Raw genomic sequence first — 25008 nt, forward strand, 5'->3', positions numbered from 1 at the left:
TGTTTGATTTCTAACCTTGCTCAAGTTCCCAGATCTGATTTTGCACTAACCTGTCCTATTTTAATATAGAACCTTGTCCCAACTTTGTTAAGATTAAAAAGAAGTTTATGTAAATGGCTTGCAGGAGATTCCCAAAGATGGGTTTTGTGGTATTCACATGCTCTCTGAACAGAGAGAGACTTAGCTTTCCCAGGATTTCTCCTGAGAGAAGTTGTGAGAGAAGCAGAGAAAAGAGAATCAAAACAATTCTTATCTCACTCAGTGTTTGTGCCCATGTGGAATGTGCTCTGGAGATTGTTTATCCAAGGTGATTGCTTGATTGGATTCTGGTGATGGTTGTTTGGATTCTTTGACCAATTGGATTCATGTGTCTCTCAGGAGAGAGTCACAGGTTTTCTAGTTACTAGTTACTTATAGTTCTTGGTGTAATATAGCGTAATATAGTATAATAAAGTAATTAATTAGCCTTCTGAAATCATTGGACTTCTGTGCATCATTCTTCCTGAGTCGAATATCCCAGCACCAATAGGGCCTTGACTCAAATCTGCCATTAGACAGAGTAATATTTCCTCCAGACTCCTGGAGGAAATATTTGGAGTCTTGCAAAGTAAGAATTAATGTGCAGGGGTCCTGCATTGGTAGAGAGGAATAGCCACTGGTGAGGTCACAACTCTATAAACTGTATTTGCAGCATTGTTTGGAAACTTGTGTGTGATATATTGTGTTTTATATCATTACTACTGATATTTTTTTGTTATGAGTACATTTCTAAAGTTTTCTTCTTCATCTGCAGAGCATTTTATGCTATAAATGTGTAGTGCAGTTCTTCCAGAATCTGTTTTGCACATAGAGCTATTACTTCATGTTTTACAGAGAAATCTCTTACCAGGAGTAGGGTTTCCTGCCTATTCATTGTTCTTTGATGGAGTTTTGCAGACCAATCTGAGTTCACTTTGATCTTGACTTCCCCAATGAATGTGAAGCCCTGCAGCTACCTTAGCTGTGCTTGATCCAATAAGCTCTCTCAGGAGGCTGGATTTATTCCCTAGAGCATAGTGCCACACTGTGTGGCTTTTGCCTTCAGCCAGCTCACACTGTCAGTAAAATATGTCTGTGCTTATCTGCAAAAGGCCTTGTAGCTGTAACACTGATGTGTAGAGTGAATGTGTCTCTTGGCTCCTTGGGGAGTTACTTCTTTATATGTAGATGGTATCTAGGAGCAACAGTTGTTGCCATTCCCAAACCTTTAGGATGTTTGAAACCCTGCCCTTTGTACAGAGAAACAGACTGAGTGTGCATTCAGATGCTTTTATGGTATATATTAAAGGTGAAAGCACACTGTGGCATTGACTGGAATCATCCCATCACACAGAGAGGCTTTCAAGGCACCCGCTAATCACTTACAGCATCTGTGGTCTTTCCTGACTCCTGCTACAGCCAAAATATTCTCAACACAAGTTAGCTCAGCTGCTTTGTATCCCAGTGCTTAATATTTCTGATAAAATGAGCCTACATTTGGAACAGGTTTTAATATTGATCACAAGTCTTAGGCTGTTAATGTCGGTACACAGATGTCTCAGTCAAGAAATAGAGAGAGGAAATAATTATCTGAGCTTTAAATCTATGTGTGTAATTTTATTCTTTTCACCTAAATTGTAAATTAACAGGCTACAATCAATCTGTGCATCTTAGTCTGGCTATAGCTGTTTTGTCTCAAAGAAATAGTTTGGTGTTTATGGCCAGAGAGGAAGACAGAAAAACTCATCATTCCATTTAGTGGAGATTTTAGGGCATTCTCATTATGGAAAGGAGACTTAGGTTTTGTGTCTTATTTATACAAAATGGAAAAATAGCTCTAGGAGGGCAGGGAAGGAAGCCTTATATTAGAGTACTCAGCAGAATGATGGTTAAAGTACTTATCTAGGCTGTGGATTACTAGCTTAACCAGAAAACTGAAAGGAGACCTATTTTTCTGAGAAAAGACTTGAAAGGCCATTTTTCCATCCAAGAAGAGTGGTCAAATATCTAAAACCTCAATCAAAGAAAAAAAAAAATTGGGGTGGGAAAAATATCTAACTCATTTCACTGAATAGTACTTTCAGTTGTACACACCATCAGAAAGTGTCAACATCATATGTCACTCCTCAGCTTAATATTTCTACAGCTGACAAATCAAAGGCTGGGGCAACACTGCATCAACTCTGCCATCACTGCATATTCTAGGCCTGTGAGCTGAGGCAGTAAAAAAAACAAGCCAAAACTTTAACTCCTGTGTAAGAAATGATTCTCCAAATGCAACAGTAGGTGAAACTGGAGTAAGAAATCACATTACTCCTTGAATTTGCAGTTTGTGGCTACTGCAGTTCCAAAATGTAAATAGAATTAACTTGCACATATGTTAAACTCACATATACCAATTTTCTTCCTACCGACATCTGTAGTGCTGTTTGCATGGCCAGCCTGCTTTCAGAGCAGATGTGAGTAAAAGCATCACAAACCCTAGGTAAGACAAATCTGAATATATGGGCCTCATCTGCATTCAGAGCACAATGGGAAAGACTTGACAGAGTGATGAAGATTTAAGAAATGGAAGCTTGCACCATTCAGGTGTTGCATGCTAAGTTACTTAGGCATTCTAACATAAAGATATGTCCTGTTTTTTCCTGAATCTGTGATAAGAAGGATTATTCAAAGCTGCAGTTGATTCATGGATAATGCAGACATAGTATATTACTGGAATGCAGAGAGAACTGGTTCATACAGATAAATTATTAGAGAGGAATGGCACAAGATTTTCTTTCTAAGTGAATAATCAAGTTTCTGCATTGCCCTCAAAATGTCTAATATTGACTTTTTCCAACAAAAGAACATCCGATTCATTGGACCACTGCTTTTATGACTGTGCCTGGCTTATAGATCCAGGATCACTATGACAAATCCCACTGTTCTTTGGTGTGAGATACACTGTTTTCTCAAGAAAACATTATTTATATAAAGTCAATCTCACTCCCAGCCCTAAAAAACTACTCCAGAATTGCTCTTTGTTTGCATTGTTCCACGTGTATTTAGCCTTCTGGTGAATAGCGAGTAAAAGTTTTGTTCTGCTGCGTTACAGCATGCTCGGTTGTACCCCTACCTGGTGGGAACAGATGTATCTACTTCTCTTTCTTCAGAAATGCCTTGCAGGGCTTTGAGACTTGAAATGGCCTATTATCTACCAAATAACAGATGTCTTCACAGATTAGCCTCTCAGAGTAAAAACACAGGCACAACACACAAAAGATGATGATTAGCTAGTTGAATAACAATAGACAAACTCCAATGCAGATGTACAGGAAACAAGGAAAGGATCAGGCAGTTATATTTCTATTTTTCTGAGTTCATTATATACATTCATTTTTACAATGACATCTTAATGTTAAAGCTGCTATTATGCAGCTTTCTGTTTCAAAGCTTCTAACATGATTTTTTCAAATTAAAATAATGTATTAATATTTCTTCCAATTACATACTAATAAAAGGCTTAATTCAGTTTGCATACAATTAATGCATTTGTTGCAAAAGTATTCCATATGTTATTTTACTTAATTTCTTTAAATATATTTCAGTTAAAGATTTGCATATCTTTCCATATGAAGGAGATTGAAGAATGCTTCAGGGATAAATCCTGCAAATCATAATACACCTCTCTGTATATGGTCCAGCAGAACCCAGAAAGTTTGCTCACATAATTCGGAGTGAAGCATATGAAGAATCAGACATGAATGCATATGAAGCATATGAAGAATCAGGACTTCCCCTTCTTGGGGATGGTTTTATTGTCTCCTTGAAAAGACTTGAATGCCTCCTGATTTGGTGTCTCAGAGTCTTCCTCAATGCAGAAAAATATAGACAAGGACTCTGTTGACCTTTAGTCTGGTAAAGGTTGCCTGATGCCTATTACAGTGAGAATGATTTAATCTCTGAGAGAAAAAGAAACTAACAAAACAGTGGGATGGACAATCATGTTTGATCTCATTACAGTACCTTGTATTATCATGTGGGATTTCCATATCACAGATCAGGAATTTGTAATCTATCAGGGAGAGAGGACAATGCAGAACAAAAATGAAGAGGGATTTCTGTAGTGGAGGTCAAAGTTAGAGCTTTTCTTATATTAGCAGAAAACTGCCGCGTTAGACTGCTTTCTAGTATGAAAAATCCTTATCCATGTATGTTTCTTCAAATTTTGCAGTTCAGCTGTCTTAGGATTTTGTCAGTAGGGAGTATGCTTCAGATGGGGGAGATACAAAGGTTGTGGCCATGTCCTAAGTGGTTGCCTTGGGTATTGAAATGATTAAGAAAGGACAGGGCTGGGGTATGGTCCCCATGGAAGGGAGAGACTAGGAAAGGGACAAAGAGATTATTAATATGTGTAAATAATGTGGTGAGACAGGGAGAGAAAGCACAGAGGGGTGCTGAGGAGTAAAGGCAGGGACGTTTAAGAAAGGATGAAACCAATACACAGGAGAAAGAGAGAGGTGCGCAGGATTCTGGCAGTAGGGACCAGACTAGCAGTAAGGCAAGGTCAGGTGTTAATCAGCTCAAGGGTTAAAGTCTGGGCTCAGAACAGAAAAGGCTCCAGATGTCTGGAGGACTGTTTTTATTTTAATTTTTTTAAATTTATGATTTTTTTTGTTTGTTTGTTTTTAAGCTGTGTAAGTTACATTAAGAGCCCTTTTAAGGGTACAAAGCAAAGCTCTCTTAAATATAGAGAGATTTCAGTCAATACTGCTCAGATGAATCAATATTTTATTTTATCACAGTAGTTCATTATGTCACCTCTTCTTGCCATAATTGTACATCATTCAAAGCCAGCTTTGAAGCCAGAGTTATTAATTTCCTGGGGAGCACTTCTATGTCTCTCATTATTGTGGCATCTGAGTACTTTAAAAACATTAATGAATTTATCGTCACAGTGTTCCGATAAGGTGAAATGACATTATGCACCAGGGAAAAATATACACAGAATCATAATGACAACAAAGCATATTTAATTTGGATGCCTAACTTGAGATCTTCCTACCCTGACTTTCAAGAAACAGCATTGGATCATCCTCTCTTTGTTTTGGAGTTGGCTTCTGCTGAGTCCATCACAGTTGGAATTGCTCCATGCTTCCACAATTCAGAGCGCAGGTGCTCTTCTGCTTTGCTCTAAGCACACAAAGAAGATGCAATTAATGACTGCCTGCATGAAGTTTGGTTTTTGTGACTTCCTTGGCATTAAGCACTGAGGCAGAGACAGAATCCAGTTTGCCAGGGCTGCTTTCCACTGCCCTAGGCACAATCATGGTGGTTTTCCAATCCCCTCCCTCAGTCTTGTTGGACTGTCCAGTGCCATCAGTGGTGAAGCAGAGATGCAGCCAGCAGCAAGTTCCTTCTTGTTATGACCTTGACTTACTGAATGTGTGCAGTCAGTCCTTACTCTTACACTGAGTGCGGCTGGATATTAGACTAAAAACCAAAGTATGTGAGTTTATTATTTACATGGTTGCAGTGTGCACAGGCTGTAGCCAGTGAAGATTTCTTGCACTGCTGGGATAGATACACCAAAAGAGCTCTCATTCCTTCATATTGATTCATATCTTCTGTAACTCTGTTGTGACAATCTTAGCACACAGGTGTAGGGGCTCCTGAAGCAGAGAGAAGCTGCAATTTTATTTGAAAAGGATCCTTCATTGTGTCCCTGGGTGGCCTCAGACTGTGTGAATTGATTTGGGGATAAGGTGGGAACCATGCCACACAATACACCTATGGATGAACATCTCCTGGCTTTGTCCCTGCAAGGCTGAACTCATGGCTCAGAAGTGCATTGCACCCAAAAGACACAACATATTTTCCCCAACTTTTTACAGCCTGCAGAAGAAAAGCCATGGTGCAATCAAGCAGAACATGGAAAATTTCAATTTCTGTTTCAATTAAAAATTTTGCTTTAGTAGGAAAAGAGAAGGATAGAAAGCTACAGAGAATGTTTTTCAGATGCACAATTAGAAGATAGTTTCTATTATCTTTCACAATGACAAGAGTGTCTCACTGAAGTCTGTAGCTGCAAAAATCCTGCTGTAATAATCCAAGCTCCCCCACATCCTCTCCTGTTCTGTTCAAGACCACTCTTCCCCATTTTCCTTTATCAGTTCATTTCCATACTGAATCCTATTGTGGTGGGACAGAGTCACCAGAATTAGTCTGGGTTTGCAGTTAGCAGCTCAGAGTATGGCTTAGCCCACCTCAGTTGCAGTGTAGCAAGAAGTATCTGATACACCTGAAATGGTCCTCATTGCACTTTAGCTGCAGTCAGCTATTCAGGCACATGTTTATTTATTAAATCCACCTATCAGTCCTTCACCTAAGCAGTTCTATTCTTTCCCTGTCTAGGCTCTTCCTTACCCCTGTCAGGAAAAAAAGAACAACCTTCTTCAAATGGTGGCATTTACTTTCAGTGCTTTATGAATCTTGAGCCAGGTACTGTGAATATACTGAAATCTCCTGTCAGGGTCAGTGGACTTCACCTGCGGAAGAACTTCACAGTCCCAAGCAGCAAATAGAGTTTTCACTAATCTATTAGAATAAACTATGCATCTGAGCATAATCTTACTTGACAGGATAATGTGTTTTTAGATGCTAGTGTTTTGAGATTTCCCTTTTTTTTTTTTAATATGCGCTTCCTTCTGGCTTACTTGCCAGTGAACCTTTTGAAGGAGGGAAGATGAGCTTTTTAGCCAGTAGAAGTCTTGCAGGCTGCACAAACTGGAAAGGAAGAAAATAAGACACAGTGATCTGTATGCGAAATCCTCTCTAAAGCTACAGACCTGTCATGTAGAGCTAAATCTCTGTCAGTGCCAGGTTAGCATCTTGCCCAATCATTTTACCCTACCTCTCCTTCTTTTGCCTTCAGTCCCCCTCTCCAAAGCCTCAAGCTGTAGACATCATGTTGACACAGACTAGGGTATTATTATTATTCAGAGTTGTATGAAAAGTGAATTTACATTGAGTAAAACCAATAAGCCGTGCTGCTCTGACATTTAATTTTCTTGGAAATTCTTCCTACTGAATCAGACAGCACTACATGCATTTTCAAATGAAATTCAGTGTTTGCACTACAGTAACCTTGTAGGCAGAAGATTGAATAATTTGGAAATCACCAAGAGCCTATTTCCTGCCACCTTCCTTCAAACCTAAATTTTTATGTGGCTATGTTTCTGTGTGATGCAATGTTAATTTTTTTTTTTTTTTTTTTTTTTTTTTAATTTCCACCCACTGTCTCAAAATGGTGTTCAAAATAGTCTTCTTTAAAAAGGGTTCTACTAAAGTCTGGGTCACTTGTTGGTAGTTTCCTATTTTTCCTGTGGCCATTTCTTCTGACATCAAACCCTGGGAAAGTTGAGGATAAATAAATGGTGTCCCTTGAGCTGGACACAATTATGATAAACTCTGAGATGAAATGTCAAGTCTAAGCAGGTGTACTATTCTACTTTCCAGTGTATGCTGATCAGCCCACTAAAGCAGTGCAGTCATATTTCAGAGCTCCCTTTATCTCCCTTCTCTTCTTACCATATTGAATGTCTGATTATAAAGGAGGTAGTAAATGGCTCTGTTAAAAGGAGGTTTAACCAGAGACGTAGGTCAAGACATCATCTTACTTTCTGTATCAAATGATTATGCATTTATGCATCCATCCATCCAGATCTGCCAAAGATGTTCCTATTTTTAGAGCTAAAGTTGTTATAATTTCATAGAAGAAGCTACTTCAGACATACTTTGTCTTTGAAGTGATAGACTTCATTTCTAGATGAATGTGTGCTCTAAAATAGCTGAGCAAAGGAAACCAGCAAACAATCCAGTTTTGGGGGCAGTTGGGATTGCCCCTGAACTAACACCCTGTCACAGGGGCAAGGGGATCTGGCAGAGTGCACAAGAAGATCTTAGAAATGCCCAAACTTTCACATCTGTGTACCATACTGATATTGTTACTAAAAATATTTATATAAACCATGTTCGGTTTTCTTGGGGTTTATAGTCTGTTAAAAAAGCTAGCAAATAGCAAATACATTAATGCACTATTGACATTGAATAGTTAAGAATTCAAAAGCCAGTTATGCTTTCCTACCATGATTTTTTCAATTATAATAAAATATTTCTTTCAATCTTAGGTACTTGTATATGTCTATTATAACCTGTCATTGTGAAATTAGATCCTTATGCTGTACTCATACATTATGATTAGAGCTGGTTCAAAACATTCAATCCAAAACTGACATGGAAATAATCTTGAACATGTATTTTGATGGAAAACTTAATATTATTTTATTTTGACTGAAAAGAAAAAGGAGGTATGTTGTAGAGGTTTATTAAATTTTTTTCCTTTCTTCTTTTTTCTTTCTTTTTTTTTTTTTTTTACCTTTTGTCACTAGGAGAGGCATGCTAGTATAAATAGAACAGAAAACATAGCTATCATCTATACATCTAGCCATAAACAAATATATATATATATGCAATTCAAAATTACAATAATGAATACATTGCTTTTTATATAATTTTTTGACAACTGAAGTAGTTGTGTTCTCCTTAACTCTGACATCTTGTTTGGTACAATAGGATGGGCCACAACCAAAATATGCAGGCAGAGCACTCTGACCTGATTCAAAGTTCTTGTGTTTCACCCATCTTCAATTCTCAGAAAGGCTGGGTTTGTGTACTGGGCTCAGCATCTGATGGAGCCAGAAGAGCTCTACATTGCCATCCTTCAGTGGTGATTATTTCTTCTGTGCTCTGTAGATGCAAACCAGGCTAGGGAGTTGAGAGGCAGGCAGAGTGGATGGGTCTTGGACTCAGGTCTGCTGTGCTTATTTTAGAGCAGGTCAATTGAAATTCCCCTAGAGATGGTCCAAAACTTAATTAGCCTATCTTGATCTTTTTCTACTTTCATATCCCTCAATCACGTTAATCTTTACAGTCTCTTGAGGAAAGTTAGTACGAGTGATCTTTTTTGCAGATGAATTTTTCAAAGCCAAAACCCAGTACGTGAGATTTTTGTCAAAACCATTAGAGGCACTTTCACCTCTTAGCTTGCGTCTTTAGTTCACTGTAAATCAGATAATGCTGATGCACAATATTGAGCCTCCTTTGTGGTGGTGTCTTAAGGATTATTTGTTTGGCTGGGTAATTGTGACGTTCACTAAAGTGAAGATGATCTTGCAGTTAATATCTTATATTGAGATGTTTCCATCTCTACTATAGATTTCCTTTGAAGTCATCTGGGGCCTGTATAACAGTGTTTTCAGGACTCCAATACAGGCATGTTTGACAGCACAGGACTTGCTTGCATTTTGGAGTACTTAAGCATCTTCATGAAACTGATAATTTGGCCTGAATTTCAGACACATGGAGCATGCATGGTATTCATCTTTGTATACCGCTGATGCATTCCATTCTTGAAAATTTGACCCAGTCAATCCACCTTAGAAATACAGTGCCATATTATAAAAGAGGGAAAATAGTACCTTCTCTTTTGCATGCTTTTTTATACTGGCATTTAATCAAGCTGAATAATGTGAAAAGCATGATTTCAGCTGCTTCACAAAGGTAAACCCTTTTTTGACTCTCCTGTGTTTTTCACAATGCAGGCAAAGCTATTTGCTTGCCTGTCCTTTACATTAAGTCTTTTTTTATTGCATATCCTACACAATGGGAACAAGAGAATAGTTTAACACAGCTGCAGAGAAGTTAACCCCATAATCCTTGAAATCCCTGTAGCTGGAGAAAACTCTGGGTGAGATTCCTTTTACAGATGTTACCATCCTCATTTTCAGTGTTATGGTCTGAAATCAATTGATTGACCTTCAGCCCCTTGAAACTCAGTGGAGAAAAAGAGCCTCACCAAAGGAATGGGCCTCTTCCTCCCAAGAGAGGCATTTTAAACAGGGCACAGACATCAGGCTTCAGAGGAGCATATCCACCTGCTCACTGCAGAGGGAGTTTCAGTGTGTAAATCAAATGTCACATCCACAGTGTGGACATCCTGAGGCCCATGAGATGCCATAGGAGATCCTCCAGGAAAAACCCACCATCACAAGAGTGGTGTGGAAGTAGAGCTTGTTTCTACATCCATTCCCTGCTGTGAGTGGGAGGAATAACCAGGCTGTATTTTATTTATTTTTCCAGAAGTTATAGAGACATCTTTACTAACCTAGTCTTGTGTGCTAGAAAAGTATTTAAGCAGGAGAGCTTCCAGTGGTTATAAAGTTTTCCTGTCAAAGAGCAGGTAATTTACACTGCTGAATGCTTCCTTGATGTAGTGCAGCCTGTGAAATTTTCATCATAAGCTTGAAATGAATATTAAAAGATTTTCTTTGGTCTGGCTGTCATAAAAAGAAAATTTTGAAAAATTACACAACTTGGTCTTAAATTTGTCATATTTCATTTTTTAAAAAATCTTTTCAAGAGTATAATGAAAAGTGCTTTTCACTATGGACTTTTTCCGTACAACTTTCTTGACTCAGTTGTTCCACTTTCTTTTTTCTTGTTGCATTGAGAAAGATTATTCTCCCAAAAACTCAGTAAAGTTGGACTTTTTTCCTTCAGCTACCCAAAACAGCATGTTTCAAGGTATGCAATAAAATTTCATTATCAAAGTTGCAAATGCCCATATATTCTCATGTATTGAGGAGATTGCTTACTGGGAAAGAGAATATTGCTAGGTGTCCACAGGGATTTTACAAAAATATTTCACTGTTTCATCATTGGATATTTTATATTCAGCCATACACAAGTTTTAAAATAAGCACAGAAGTCTTCCCCTGCCCACACCTAATATGTATTAATGACCAAATTTTCATTATCCTCACAGCTGCTGAGTCAGTTTGATCTTTATGAAGATGTTAGCTTCTAAGGGCTCCCCAGACATGTATGATGTAAAGGAAGAGCTTCCTCTTTTCTTATTCTAAAACTGAACAGACAGACACACACAGTCATGTCCTTGCATTGAGAACAAGAAGCAACCAGAACAACTGTTCAGATTTTTCTCCCACTGGAGCTGCCATAAGAATTGCTAATGGTAGGTAATTAGGAACAAAGAAATAGTAAAGAAATAGTCCCTTGCACCACTGATGTAGTGTGAAGGACATTTAGCAGCCTAGTGCTTTAGAGTTTTTCTTATCTCCATCTCTGGGACTTTCAGGTATAATCAGCCAAAAGAGTAATCCTAGCCATCACAGCTTTTCCAAAATGGTAATGTTTCTTGTGAAATGGCATTTCATTTCCACCCTGGTATTCTTCCTCTCAATTTTCCCTAGCCTTTGAATGATTGCCTTTTGCTGTTCAGTGATTGCTCATGAGATGACCATAGATGCCAAGACATTAAATAGCCAAAGGCAAAGGTAGTTTTATCTGGCCTTTTCTGGCTAAGTCCTTCTCCTGGCCATGGTCACTTAGATGTGAGGTTCTTCATGCCCATCTATTTTTATGACAGTGAACCCTAAGAGTTCCTTTCTTCATTATCCCTTTCATCAGCATGCCCCAGTCTGACATGTGCATAAAAGAAGATGGTGAAAGGTGAGCTAGCTGGCAATGTCCTCCCCTTGCCACAGGAATGACAGTAGTCTTTAAGTGATCATCTTGCCTAGAGTGCTTCATGGAAACACTGTCACAGCTGGGAGGAGGCTGTGGGAACATAGGAATTGGAACTGTTATTGGAACTGTTAGAGAGATGAGAGTTGGGGACTTCAATAGTTAATGATGAAGCAGGGAAGCTGAGGAAGAGGGAACAATTGCTGTATATCGTTGTATATCGACACTGCTTTCTCGACTGGTGTTTATCTTTGTTCTAGTGGGGAGGTATGGATCCAAACACCAATAAAAGAAAAACCACAGCCATCCTCAGGCCCAGTGGGGATTGTAGATGCTCTGCATCTGAATTCGGAGGGGAGAGGCTTTGGGTAGGTTGTTTGGTTTTGCTTTTTTTCTGGATGCTCTGAGGTTCTCTGCTTCCAAGTTCATGTCACATAGGATGCAAGAAAAGCATGGTAGTAGCTCTAGTTCAGATCCCATCTTATTATTCCTTATGTACATATGACAGGCCTGCACTCCACCACCACAACTGGTTTTGATCAGTTGTGATATTCTGAGGGTAAACCCTACTCTTCGGAGACCTTGGGAAAGTAAAGGGTGTACACTTCTTGGGTAATAGTGGAAGTAGATGTGAATTGCTCATTCTTACATCTGCAAAGAGGAATCTACTTCAAAAAGTGCTGAAAGAGCTAAGTACAAAATGGACATAAATATAAAAAATTCTGCACTCAGAATGTTATAAAGAAAGATGGTAATAGTGTTTGCATGTTCCAAGCAGTGGGAAATAAATCACAGTAAATGATGTGGCACATGTTGAACAAGAACAGAGAATTCCTGCTCAGAGAAATTTTAGTGCTGCAAATTAACAATCTTTTTATTAGTATGCCCTGAAGCTTTTTTGGATATAAATTTTGCAAAATAACATCTGGATTGTGGAAGCAGGCCATAAAATTAAGAAGCAAACACGAAGAAAACACAGAGTTGTGCTTGAGCCATGGGTAGTCAAGAAGAAGACACCTGCTTCCTTTTATGAGGCACATTGAAACACCCACTGTGACTAACCTGTGGTATGTAGTGGATGAAGACCATGGTGGTGGAATTTACACTGGGGGAGTAACTCCTGGGGGTAGTCTCAGCTCTCTTGAGTTGTAAGTGAGCAGCCTCTGCTGTTAGTGTCTTATGAGAAATTCACTGAACATCCTGAGGCAATATTGTACTGAAAGGATCAAGGCTGTGTTTCCTTGATAGGGGAGTCAAAAAAGATTGGAGATGGAAGTACTTCTGAGTCTGTCTGCTTTTTCTCCTTCATTTTCTGGAGAAATATTATTGTTGAAAACTGTCTGTGTTGTACCATTTTCTTCTTTCCAGAATGATCCATAGCAGAGAGAAGGCAGTCAGAAATAACATAGTAAGGTTTATGTGCTTCATGGATGGGAGTGGCATGTCTTTCACCTGTCTCCTCTTTTCATCACCATTTTCATTAGTCTCCTGGTTTCCATTTGACAGACAACAAAAAGAGTCCTCCACTGACTGTTAGCTTTGCCTCAACATGCATCTTCTGTTCTTTCTCCTCTATTTCTTCATTAATTTAAGGCCTGGCTGGCATTTTTTTTCCCATCAGACATAATGAATGGCTGGGAGCTGTCTGCTCTTTTGGACTCTTTTGTCTTCAATCCATCATGATGTCTTCATTGTCCTCTTTAATTTAACTGAGATGTTGAGGGGATCACTTACTGTGAAAGACAATATTGCTAGCTGTCCACAGGGATTTCACACATCTATTCATCATCTTGGTAAGACAAACTATATGTGAAATATTGTGTACTAAAAAATGCAAAATACATTAAGTCTATTTCAGACACCAAATGCATAACCAGTATTTTTAAACACAGGTGTCTGTGGCTAGGCATATGACACCTTTTCTGGATACAATTTTTGTCTAACTTAACTATAGAAGATGACTATTTCAAAGTTGACATTGATTTGACTAGAAACTTGCACTAACTTTATTGCTTTGTTTCAAAGTATGTCAGTAGGTATACCAATATGAACTGCAATAGAGAACTGAAACAAAAGTCATAATTACACCTTTATTTCCTGGTTTTCAGAGGGAGTTCAGAAGAATTGGGAATATGCCCTTTCACTTCAAGACCAAAATCTAGGAAATTAACTTTACAACAGCTAAAATAAACCTCAGGGATCAGGTATAGTTATATAAGATAATTCCCCCAAATATTCAGAATAGCTTCTCAAACATTAAATTTCAGTGTTTTAAATTAATATTTTGGAGAAGTCTACTCCCAAAAAACCTCAAGGAGATGTTGAAGAAATGAGTGAGGAGCATAAAATGGATACAAAATGCAGAGACTCACATTAAATTTTGGATTATTGAAGTTTAGCACACATTTTCCAGCTAAATGATTTCTCCAAGATCACTTCTGTTTCTACTCATTCTTTATAATTTTTTGTTCTTGTAAGTGTCAATTTGTGTATTTAAAACAGGTGGCAATACTCTGGTTTTAAATTAAACTGTCCAAAGTCAGAAACTGGCTGAGTGTCTGCATTTTCCATCTGCCTACGCACAACTTTGCTAATCTATTAGTGCCTAAAATTACATTCTCAAATACCTAAAAGAACATGAGTTGGTGAACTCAAGCATTCTCAGCTACCAGCCAATCTGTAACCTTCCTTGATTGTGATAAATAAATGTACCTACAGGGCCCTGAGAAGAGTATTGTGATGGCTGGACATGGCTTAATACTCAGAAAGGAGATTTCTTCAGCAGCTATTGAAATGTCTGAGATTTTGCTTTGTCTTCTTAGTGGTACAGAATTATTTCCATGATAGGAAGGTATTATTGTAGAAACTGTGGCAGCTTCAGAAGTCTTTATATATTATAGGTATATATTTGTAGTATAATAATAAAAATTACAATAGTAATTCAGCCCTTCATTGCCATCTCTCAGAAAAGTCAAGGTAGTGAATGATTGTATGGCAAAAAAGGCAGATGAAATTCCGTGGTGATAAGTGCAAAGTCACATCCACAGGCAAAAATTAATCCAAGCTCTAACTACCTGAGGAAAGGCTCCAGAGGAGTTGTTGTTACTTAGCAGGCAGCTCTATAAAACAGTGGAGTAGAGCTCAGGAGCACTGATGAAGGCAGAGAGAATCATAGCACAACTGGGAAGAGACTAGAGAAGAAACAGGAAATGTCACTGTGCCATATGAAACTCTAGTGCACACTCAAATTTTGATGGCTGCATACAATTTTATTCCCTTCTCTCAAATCTGAACTGGAGTGGATAAGTACAGCTTAAGGCAATGACAATTATCAGACATTAGGTGTATCTTCTTTTTGAAAAAAGAAAAGAGACAGGAATTCCTCAGCTTGAAAAAGAGATTCTAAATGATCTAATGGAAGATTAAAATTGCATGATGTGGAGGAGATAAGTAAGGAATAATTATTCTCAAGTTAAAAAAATGGCACCTTAGGTAATTTATTCCACTCAAGCTTGCTGGAGATATAGCAATCTATGCCAGGGTGTAAAGATTACCTTGCACTGAGATTGTTTCACAAATCATTTCCCTGTTGTCCTGCTGGCAGCTCATGTTTAAGTCAGGGTAATGGGCTTGCTGGAATTTTCAGCTGGGTGGGTGCAGCAGTGGTTTCTCTGTTCTCATGTCAGGTCTTGATTCAGGACTTGATGGGCTGGTTCATCTGCCTCAACGTTGTGCAGCCTTGATAGTCATTGCAAGTAGTCTCTGCCTTTGTAAAACCATCACTGGTCTTCCTAGGATTCCAAAGCTATACAAATAACTCTTATTAGATGTCTTCTACCTCACAATAAAACAAATCCTTGTTTTGCAAATATTTCCTGTACACAAGAAAAAAGGTATTAAAAACTGTGGAAAAAAATGTTTAAAAAATGCTTAAAAATATTAAAATTTAAATTAGTTGAACTATATGATCATTGTGGGTTCCTTCTGACTGAAATGATCTCTTCTATTAAGCCCAAGTCACACTAAGGGCTTTGAAGAAATGGAGACCTTGTAAATTCATGGCAACATTTCATTTACATATGTTCATGGAGTTCTCCATGTATAATTTTATGGCCATCTGGTAAAAAGGATAAATCTTCTAACTGAAAAGACCAACAGAAGAACATAGTTAAGTTTTCTAGTGATAACCTTTGTTTCTTTGCCTATATGTACACTAGTTCATATTTCTTAGCACAGGGTAAATTCCTGATCTAAATAAATACATACTCAAAAGCATGCAATTTATTTCAACCACAATACTAGAATTTATGAGCAAATACCTTTATCTATTATGGGCAGCATTAATGTGGAGGTGGAAGAGAAATACAAGAAAATTTGTGGTTCACTGCCAAGAACTGCATCACATCAACATTGCAAGGCGTAGTTAAAATTATACAGTCAATAATGTGGATTTAGGGTTGTGATTTTAGATTCTCCCTTTTTTCCATTGTTTTTTATGACTTCACATGGGTCAGTGCTTGTAAATCCTGTTTTGATAAAAACTTAATTTATTTGTACTTTGTAAGAGTACTTGGGTATATGGTTTCTGCATTGTCAGTGGCTTATCTGGTTCTTTGCTTTTACTGCGTATATTTTTGTTAATATCTTAGTGTCTGCTAAACACAGACCTATTGCATATGCATCTTTAAAGAGTACTGTAATAGATTATATGATGTCTGTTTGTATATGAAGACTGAGGTCTTGTACAACATCTGTTTCATCGTTTGGTGAGCCATAGGGAAAGAGGGGCAAACAGAAATCCCTCAGCAAGTTTCCATGATAAAACTATAACATGAATATAACACTGATTCTGATTAAAAATTATAGGCTAATTCACAGGTGATTGCTTCCATTTAGGAGAAAACACCTTGCAAATACTGACATTTCTGCAAGTTACAGAGATGCTTTTAAGGTGCAATGTTAAATGGAAAGCGTGAAGGAATCCAAACACACGGCATTTGTGTGCATAAATTTCTGTGTGGAACAACTTCACAAAACCCAAGCATCTTTTGTTATGGGTGAGAAGTCATGATCCCTTTGAGTTTTCCACATAAAAGTCAAACATAGCTCTGTTTTCACAAGCTCTGCAGCATTTATGCAGTTCAAAGGTGTTATTCATTGGTTTGACTTGTTTATCTTATGTCTTCAAGACTGCATTTTAAATAAGCTCTAAAAGATTTGTATGCATGTTAAAATAACTCAGAAATGTCCCTAGGAGTTCAGAAGATTAAAATGTGTTGAACTGAAAGCTAGAGGATACTACATGCTTTTTAATATCGACCAAGGGACATTCAAGGAGGAGATCTGTGTTCTGCTTTTCACAGTTGGTTCTGAATATTTAGCAAATTCTTTTTTCTGGAAAAAAGAGCTTGAATGTTGTGTTGTCTTTGGGTACTTGGTGAGACATTACTCACAGCAGTGCTTTGGGACCACATTTGCTTTTCACTTCTGATTTACACATTTATTTTCCTCACAATGTGAATAATTAGTATCAGCATGATTGGGATTTATATTTTCATAGTATCTTTTAAACCAAGGTGAAAAAATATCCATGTCAAGTATTTGAAAATGCCATCTGAGAACTCATGAAATATTATTAGTTGCTCCCCAGATGGGCAAAGGCAGGGAGGTGCTCACATATTTTTGCCACATCACATTTTCAGACAGCAGCCACAAGAATTATGAGATCCCCTTCTGCTCCAAGACAGTTCTGTTTAGAAGAAATTGAAAATGTCTAGAGACATAGAGAACGTCCAGCCCAGGTTGCTGGTGGGGTATATCAGGAAGGAATATGATCTACAATAGCTGACTAAAATGAAGCTAAAAATGCCAGGACAAAGTTGCCCTCTGTGCATATTTCAGCAGAGTTTGGGATCTCCTCTGCTTTGGCACCACTGAAATTTTCACTGGGAAAGGAAGGAGTGGGCTTTCTCAGTGTTGTACTTCCTGAGGGATGTGAAAAGGCAGGCTCTGGGAGAAAACTACAGCCCCATGTGCCCAGCACAGCTGCCTGGTGGTGTCTGCATCTTGTGTTTGCTTCTCCACTGAGGACCCTTCCTCTAAACTAAAAAGGCTCCTATAAAATTAACTTTATCAAGCCATATGCATGGCATGGAAGTAATTTTCAGTGTGTTTATTTCACGTACTCTTGGGAAATTTTTCCCTGTTTGGCCATAACTCTATCCTTCCTTGCCAAGCTGTTGGAAAGTGTGGCTAAAGCAAGCATAGTGCAGTTAGGTAATTTCCCAATGCTTATAAATATAATTTTCCTGTGAAGCTTCATCTGACTTTGTAATGAACATGTGTAAAAAGGCAGCCTATATTTTTCATATATAATTTTCTCCTTCTCTTAACTTTTTTTTGACAGAATCATGAATAAACTGGCAGACCAGCAGGACCACATGATACCATGAAGAGAAGCTTACAGGTCCTCTATTGCCAACTGTTTAGTAAGTAAATATTGATTTTTATTCTGTAAGAAAGGAATTATTCAAATCCTTATGTAAGATAGTAATATTTATGCAGGGTACAATTCAGGGAAGTACTCAATCATGTGTCTTGCTTCAGGTACCTAGAGGAACCATATGGAAGTTAAATTACCCTGTTGTCTGCGATATTTAGAGATGTGTTAAAAATGAAATATCAGCTGATTCTGCAGTTTTGTACAAGAAAAGAATTGATTTGCTGTGTCTTGCAACTGAGGCAACTATCACCCTCAGAAAAATGAGATGTAGATACAGAGGATAGTGGCTGGAAGAAATAATACAACATTTTTTGGAAGAGGTATCCATCCCACTTGTCATTTCTGGTGGTTGCCATTCCATAAAAGATGTGTGAGTGAGGACAAGTCTAGTCTCACACAGACCTAGATTCTGTGTTTCTTCCTGAGATGACAAATTTCTTTCTTTTTCTAAGTTTTGGCTTTCAGAAGAGTCCATCGAATATGAAAGCCCAGCAAAAGCATCAGGTGGAATTTGTACTGTGTGGGCAAAGGGTGGCTCCCCTGTTCATGGAAGTAAGGGGAGGTTTTAGGTGTAAAACAGTATCAACACTGTTAGGCCATTTTTGTAAACTGACAATTTTCAGTGCAAGCATCACAAGCAACAACTTTTCTTCAAAATTGTAGATATTAAATAAAGCAGGACTAGGCACAATGTAAGTATAACTACTTGCTGTCATGTTTTACAAGGGAAATTGTTAATTTCCAGTAAAAATGAAAAAAAATCCCACAGTTTGATGTTGTCACTTCAATTTAGCAGAATGCCTCCCTCAAATACACATATTTTCATAGACAATTTTGTATGGATTTCTCTTATTCTGGCCAAAACAAGAGAAAAACCAGAAAATCATGCTTAGTATGCGTGGAATGAGCAATGGAAAGACTGTTAATTTACTGGATGTGTGAAAATTAAATCTAAGGAGTATTTTGTGGGCTGTTACAGAAATCTGGTTACTATCATATTGTTGCTTTACTCATGATCATCAGGGTATAGAGTGAGAGATTTAGTTTTGCTTTGCTGTATTGGTTGATGTTCTTATTCCCATGTACAGCTTCTCCTATGACACAGGAGAAAGAGAGGTCTTCATGGCATTAGAGGGGAGGCTCCAGAGGTGCACCCAAGGTTATTTTGCTTGAGCATAAAGCTAGGCCAGATGTGCCTTCATGACCTACCCAGCAGCACGATTTTGGCTCCCAGATATTTGGTGCCTGGCAGGAGTGTAGGAAGAGCTCCTCAAGGAGAATTTTAACCAGAAACCTACTGATCGTGGTGGGGGCTGTGGTATTTTCACCACAGCTAAGGACCCAGAATATGTTGCTGCATTTTGCCATGTTGAAATATGATTTAACTCTAAAACTAACTTGGTTGCTGGACCAACATTAGGTTCATTGTAAATAAAATATGAAGCAGAACTGTATAAATACATTTCTACCAACATGTAGGGAAAATAAGGAAGGTATACTGTTCATCCAACCAGTCACAGTGTTGAGTCTTTCTGTAACTTTTTTTTTTTTTTTAAATACCATGCTTCCTTGCTTGGCAGCATTCCCCTTTGTTATCCCTGCTGGTTTAGACTGTATTTTTCAGGGTCATATGTTGACAGGATAGGTGGTAAATAGAGGAACACTGAATATAAAGAGGGAAAAACTGAGAAAACTATATGTATACACACACACACATATATATAGTATGAGTATGCAGCAATATTTCCAACTCTGTGATGTAATTTGGAAAGATGGATTCTGAACTTACTACTTCTAATACAGGCAAAAAACTGCTTTATTTTTCTGAGTGCAGGAAAAACTTGTAATAAATGTAGTTTTCATTAACAAGTGCAGCAGCAACTGTAGCTATATAAGAGGTATTTTGGGCATCTGGAATGTGTTTTTTTCACTGGTTGGTTTATAAAATGCCTATGGCAAGTTACTAAATTCTATTATATCAGCTTGCTTTTAGATGCACTGAGGTGTGTTACCTAAGCTCACTTTTCCCCCAGTTACATCACAGTGCTAAAAACAAACTCCAAGAGAGTGCATTCTGTCCAAGGAAGAGGAAATTACTTTAATGTGTTTCCTGTGACTGTTCTTTATGGTATAAGAAGGGCCTGCAGCATGGTCCTATTTGTTTCATTTGGACAAAAGAGGAAAATTGCTGCTACTATACAGCTGAAGAAAAAACAAACTTTCAGAGAAAGTAACAAAAGAGGATATTCTGCTTTTGGCTGATTCACCAATGTCTTCCACCTGCCTGCCTTCCTCATCTGCAACTGCAACAAGTGGGTCTGTGGTGCTGCATTGGTAACGTGGCAGTGTTTTCCTCTTGTCTGCTGTGGCGTGAGTGAATGGTTGAGGTGCAAGGCTATAGAGAGAATGGCCTTATGTATGCATTCTTGCAAATAGGAACATAGGAAATGCATAAACATAGAAAATCTAGGATAGCTGGAACAAAGTGTTGGTGGGCTTTATAGAAACAGTGATCATCTGGAGAGACATGACTGTGGATGTGCCTGTGGCAAGGAAATGTAGGAAGAAGCAATTTCACCTCCTAACTGGTGTGTTGTTATGAGGCTTGCCACATTTTGCTGGAGTCCCAGCTGTACTACTGGACCAGTAGTGGCTGCACTGATCTGTGAATTCTTTTCCACCTCTGTTCATTTGTGTTCAGCTGTGTTTGTGCAGTGTCTGAGACAGTAGGACTCTTTACTCTAGAGAGCTTCTTGGCTTTGGGGCTGGAGGAAAAGACTTATGTAGATATTGGTTTGATTGTCAAAACAGTGGGATTTGTTATCTGTATTTTTAAAATCAGACCCATATATAAATAAGATTTTATTGTAGCTTATGTCTGGGGTTTTTTTGTGAATTTCACATGAGTTATGTAAGCATTCTATTGCCATCCATACTCTTTTGCTTTCCAAAAAGAGCACATTCCATCCATTCATGCTGATCAAGAGTAGCATGTGAAAATGGCACTAGCAACAGCTGCTCTTTTGAATAGAGTTGTAGCTGGCTTAAATCTGATCCCAGCTGTCAAGGGGTAGAGTTTGTGAAAATTGTAGCACTACACTTGGCCCAGGACAGGGGCTCCGGGCGATGCTACTTTACCTCTAGTGATTCATAATTTATGAATGAGTAATTAAACATGTGACGTAAAACTGTAAAGAAGTAGTGCTTTCATACTGTATCTTCAAAGATTCAATTTAATCTGAAATTTCTTAAGACATTAAAAGAACAAAAAAACCCAAAAAAAGATTGAAACAAAAAATTTGGAAGATTTCTTAGTAAGAGCTCTTTGAAGTCACTAGCTAGATTGAGTTGATGAGGACCAATTAAAGCAAAACATGTGTCCACAATTTGCTGCCATTTGTTCAAGGCACATCTTTATGGATGAAGTTTGTTGCCTCTGTAATGATGAAGATGCAAATGTCTTTCCCATGAGGCTGAGCGATCTCTGTTTTTTATAAAGAGCTAATGTGATGATTTAGGCCCTACAGCATGAGCCACAATATGTCTGCATTTTCTGTAGTAAAACATGCACATTATAATTTGCCATGCATGCACTGTTCATCAGGGCTTATAAGTTGCATATAAGCTAAAATGCAGGGACAGGTAACTGGTGAGGCTCTTGGTGCACAGCCTTTATATGAGACTTTCTTCCTTAGGCATCTATCTTCCTGAAAAAAGGACTTTTATTTCTTGTTTACTTACAGCACTAGGATCTGTGTGAGAACCTGTCACCACAGCATCTGAAATAAATGGCCATCTGAGTGCTTCTTCATGTCATTATCACTTAGTGCGTTCCCGAGTATCACTCTTTCATCTCAGCAGCCTGGCACAATGCCCAGTAATATCAATAGAAAGAGTTTCCTGTTTGCAAGTATGTACCCCTCTCTGTAGTAAAATGAGCAGAAATGGCTGCGAGTGGCCGTGCCTGGTAACACGGGGGGTCACAAGTCTCGCATCCCCTTCCTGTGGATGCAGCTCGTCTTCCCCAGTGTTAACTGGCATCCTGGCTGCCTCTCAGTCAGGTCTTTGCAGTGAAGTTCACCCTGTAGAAAGGGTTAGCACAAGCCTTCACTCCATTCCAGTGTCAAGCGAGTCCAGGGGCTCATCCCTCTTCTCGTAAATATTTGATAAGCAATGTGAGTTTGTAAAATTCCTGTATTAAAGAAGACCCAGTCCTAAGTACCTTCTGAAAGGTGTTGAGCAGCCTCCTAATGCCTCTTGCCTCTGGTAGGAACCCACACCTCCCAGCTTTTATTTCTATTGCCAAGTGCTGTCTGTGAATAATTACATGTTATTAATAAGATGGTATGCACTGATGGCTCGTTTATACAATTACACATGGCTCATTTAGTGCAAGTGAAGAGGCATGGTAACAGTACAAGAAAGACTGCTGCCAGATGCAGGGGAATAACCTCTCCTCTGCCCAGAGTAGTAGATGAGACGTGAAGAAATGGATTTATAGAGCAGGTAGCTTGACATTAGGTGTCAGGTAAAAATGCTTTATCAGGTTAAGGTATTGAAACCTTAGAACAGGCTAGTCAGGAGGATTTAAGTCTGCCACTGAAGCACCAAATGGAAAAAAAAAACCATCTCTCAGGGGAGACAGAGGTCATCTAGATGATTTCAAAAGCTCCCATCAAACCCGCTGTTCCTGTGGCCACTAGGTACTGTGTCCTTAGTGCAAATGAGCCTGCTTGCTTCCACAGAGAGCTCTCAGCTTGCACTAGCCATGTATAATTAATCCATTTGCTAGAGATGCATAGCTGACATGGGCTTAAAAGTACAGCGGATCACTTGATACACATCAGCAGAGAGTGTCTTCCTATCATTCACAAGGACCCACAGAGAGGAAAGAAAACAGCATTTTTGTTGTGCTCTCTTAGATTGGCAGGTATTAGCTTGAGCAAAGACAGCAGCAGGGAGTGGTTATCCAGCAACAGATTCCATCTGGTTTGCTTAAAAATTAGAAAGGTACACAGCCTCTGGCTATGCAGTGTATCATGTACAAAGCTTTTTGGGATACTCGCTGGGCTGAGGCATTTGTATTTGAGAGTCACGTGGCTTGGTAACAGCCTGCCCATCGGGCAGCTCGCAGCGAGCAGTCCCTCAACACTTTCTTTTCCCAGAATTCAATTAAAGGTTGTTGCTTCAGTTTCGCAGCAAAAACTGCCTTCTTGAAAAAAGCTGCAACCTTCCATTTTGCAATCCTGTCCTGGAAAACAGACTGTATAAAAGGGGACTTTATAAGCAAACCAATGCACCTTATAAAGAAGCTAAATAGAATATACATTTTATTATCAGATGTAGGCTCCAATGTCCTTGATGTGCCCTTTATTGAGATTTCAGCTGCACACACACACACAAGAGAGAGGGTTCCTGCTTGCTGCCAGAATAAGCAAAGCTCTGTGAATCGGGTGGCTTTTGCCATTCCAAAACTGAGACTGTTCCCATGAATAGCTTGCAGTATTTATTTAAAATTTGCTCGTTCCATGAACTGTGCCCTTAAAGGTTTTACAGTCTGTTAGGATTTTACAAGTAATGTGAACTCTTTAATGAGTTTGAGGTACATCTGTGGGGTGGGGATCTTCTGCCTTGTTTTGCCAAGAGCAGATACAAATTCAGGACATAGCAACACAAACAACTAACATATTGTGTAAAGTTCTCCACTTTTCTTGCAGATTTGCTGAAACACAGAAAGATGTGCAATAGGCTTGGGGCTGTAGAATTTCAAGTCATGGTTTAGATCCTTGACACTGAATTTGGGATAAAAAGCCAAGAGGCAGTTACATTATTATATTTGCTCTTTGTATTTGCGAACAAGTGCTTCATGCCTTTGCACATATCATTTGATAGTCTGAGTATGTTCTTATTATTAAGCACCTTCAATTTTAAGCTTATATTGGTGTTATTTGCACAAGAACCCTGTAGATTTTTCAAAATTAATGAGTACGGATTCTTAACAGTGTTTATATTCATCAAGCATTCACACACCAGTTGTGTGACATTCAGGTAAAAATGTCCATGATTAGTATGCTAAAAAACCGAGATATTAAGTAAATACATATAAATATGTATGCTTAACCAAATTTGAAAATGCTGCATTTGGTTTTAAAATTCCTTACCACCTTGTTAAAACAATAATCTGATATAAACCCACAATATTACTTCCATCTTACATTGTGAATTGTTTGTGTTTTGGACCTGAAGTGATCCCCATTGTATGGCACCATATCTGTCTAATCTGCTTTAGATTCAGTGCTGTTTGCCTCAAGCCCTGAGAGAGATGTTTTAGAGGGAGGGTGAATAGGCAGGAGTACAAATGTGACTTTCCTCTATTTTCCCTTTCAAAACTCTATTCATCCATCTCTTAACAGAAATGAAACTTCAGGAACAAAGACTTAGCAGCCTGTGCAAATTCATGTGTGTGTTTTGAGACCCAGTGTCAAGTGGAGGAAGAAATGTTGCCGGTCTAGCAACCATGAAATATCAGTTCTATTGAATTCAATGGCAAAACTCCCATTGACATTAGTAGAATTGGGATTTTATTCCCAACCTTCATGTTCCCAGCTTGCTTTGATATGTTGCAGTATAAAACAAAAATATCCTGTCAAATGTTTATTTCTTTCCCCAAAGCCTTCTTTTCTTCCTGGCTGTGCCTAAGAAACATTGTTATGGTTTTTGATAATATTGCAATCAAGGCCTAATTCAGCAAAGACAGTTAAATATGTAAATTGAGTTGTTAGCACCAGAGAGCAGCCACTAGCCTTGGGCTTGAATCGCCATTGAACTATGTTCGAATAATTTGAAAGAAAATTTATATGTCAACCTGCACACTGGTGTCTCATGTACATGAATTATCCAAT

General features: G+C 38.4%; 1 protein-coding gene across 6 annotated transcripts in view; it reads left to right on the plus strand.

Annotated features, from left to right (window-relative positions):
- The window catches only part of TMEM108 (transmembrane protein 108), a 162709-nt gene that overhangs the window by 59695 nt on the left and 78006 nt on the right, over positions 1–25008 (plus strand). For 3 of the 6 annotated variants that reach the window (XM_021531249.3, XM_021531248.4, XM_085573271.1), the window contains one exon: positions 18011–18092. In XM_021531249.3, coding sequence (XP_021386924.3) covers positions 18053–18092 — 40 coding nt within the window. In that variant the 5' untranslated portion in view covers positions 18011–18052. The other 3 variants (XM_085573272.1, XM_085573270.1, XM_085573273.1) reach the window with 3 other exon arrangements.

The sequence above is a fragment of the Lonchura striata genome, chromosome 2 (assembly GCF_050655825.1).
Source record: "Lonchura striata isolate lonStrDom1 chromosome 2, ASM5065582v1, whole genome shotgun sequence".
Lineage (NCBI taxonomy): Eukaryota > Metazoa > Chordata > Aves > Passeriformes > Estrildidae > Lonchura > Lonchura striata.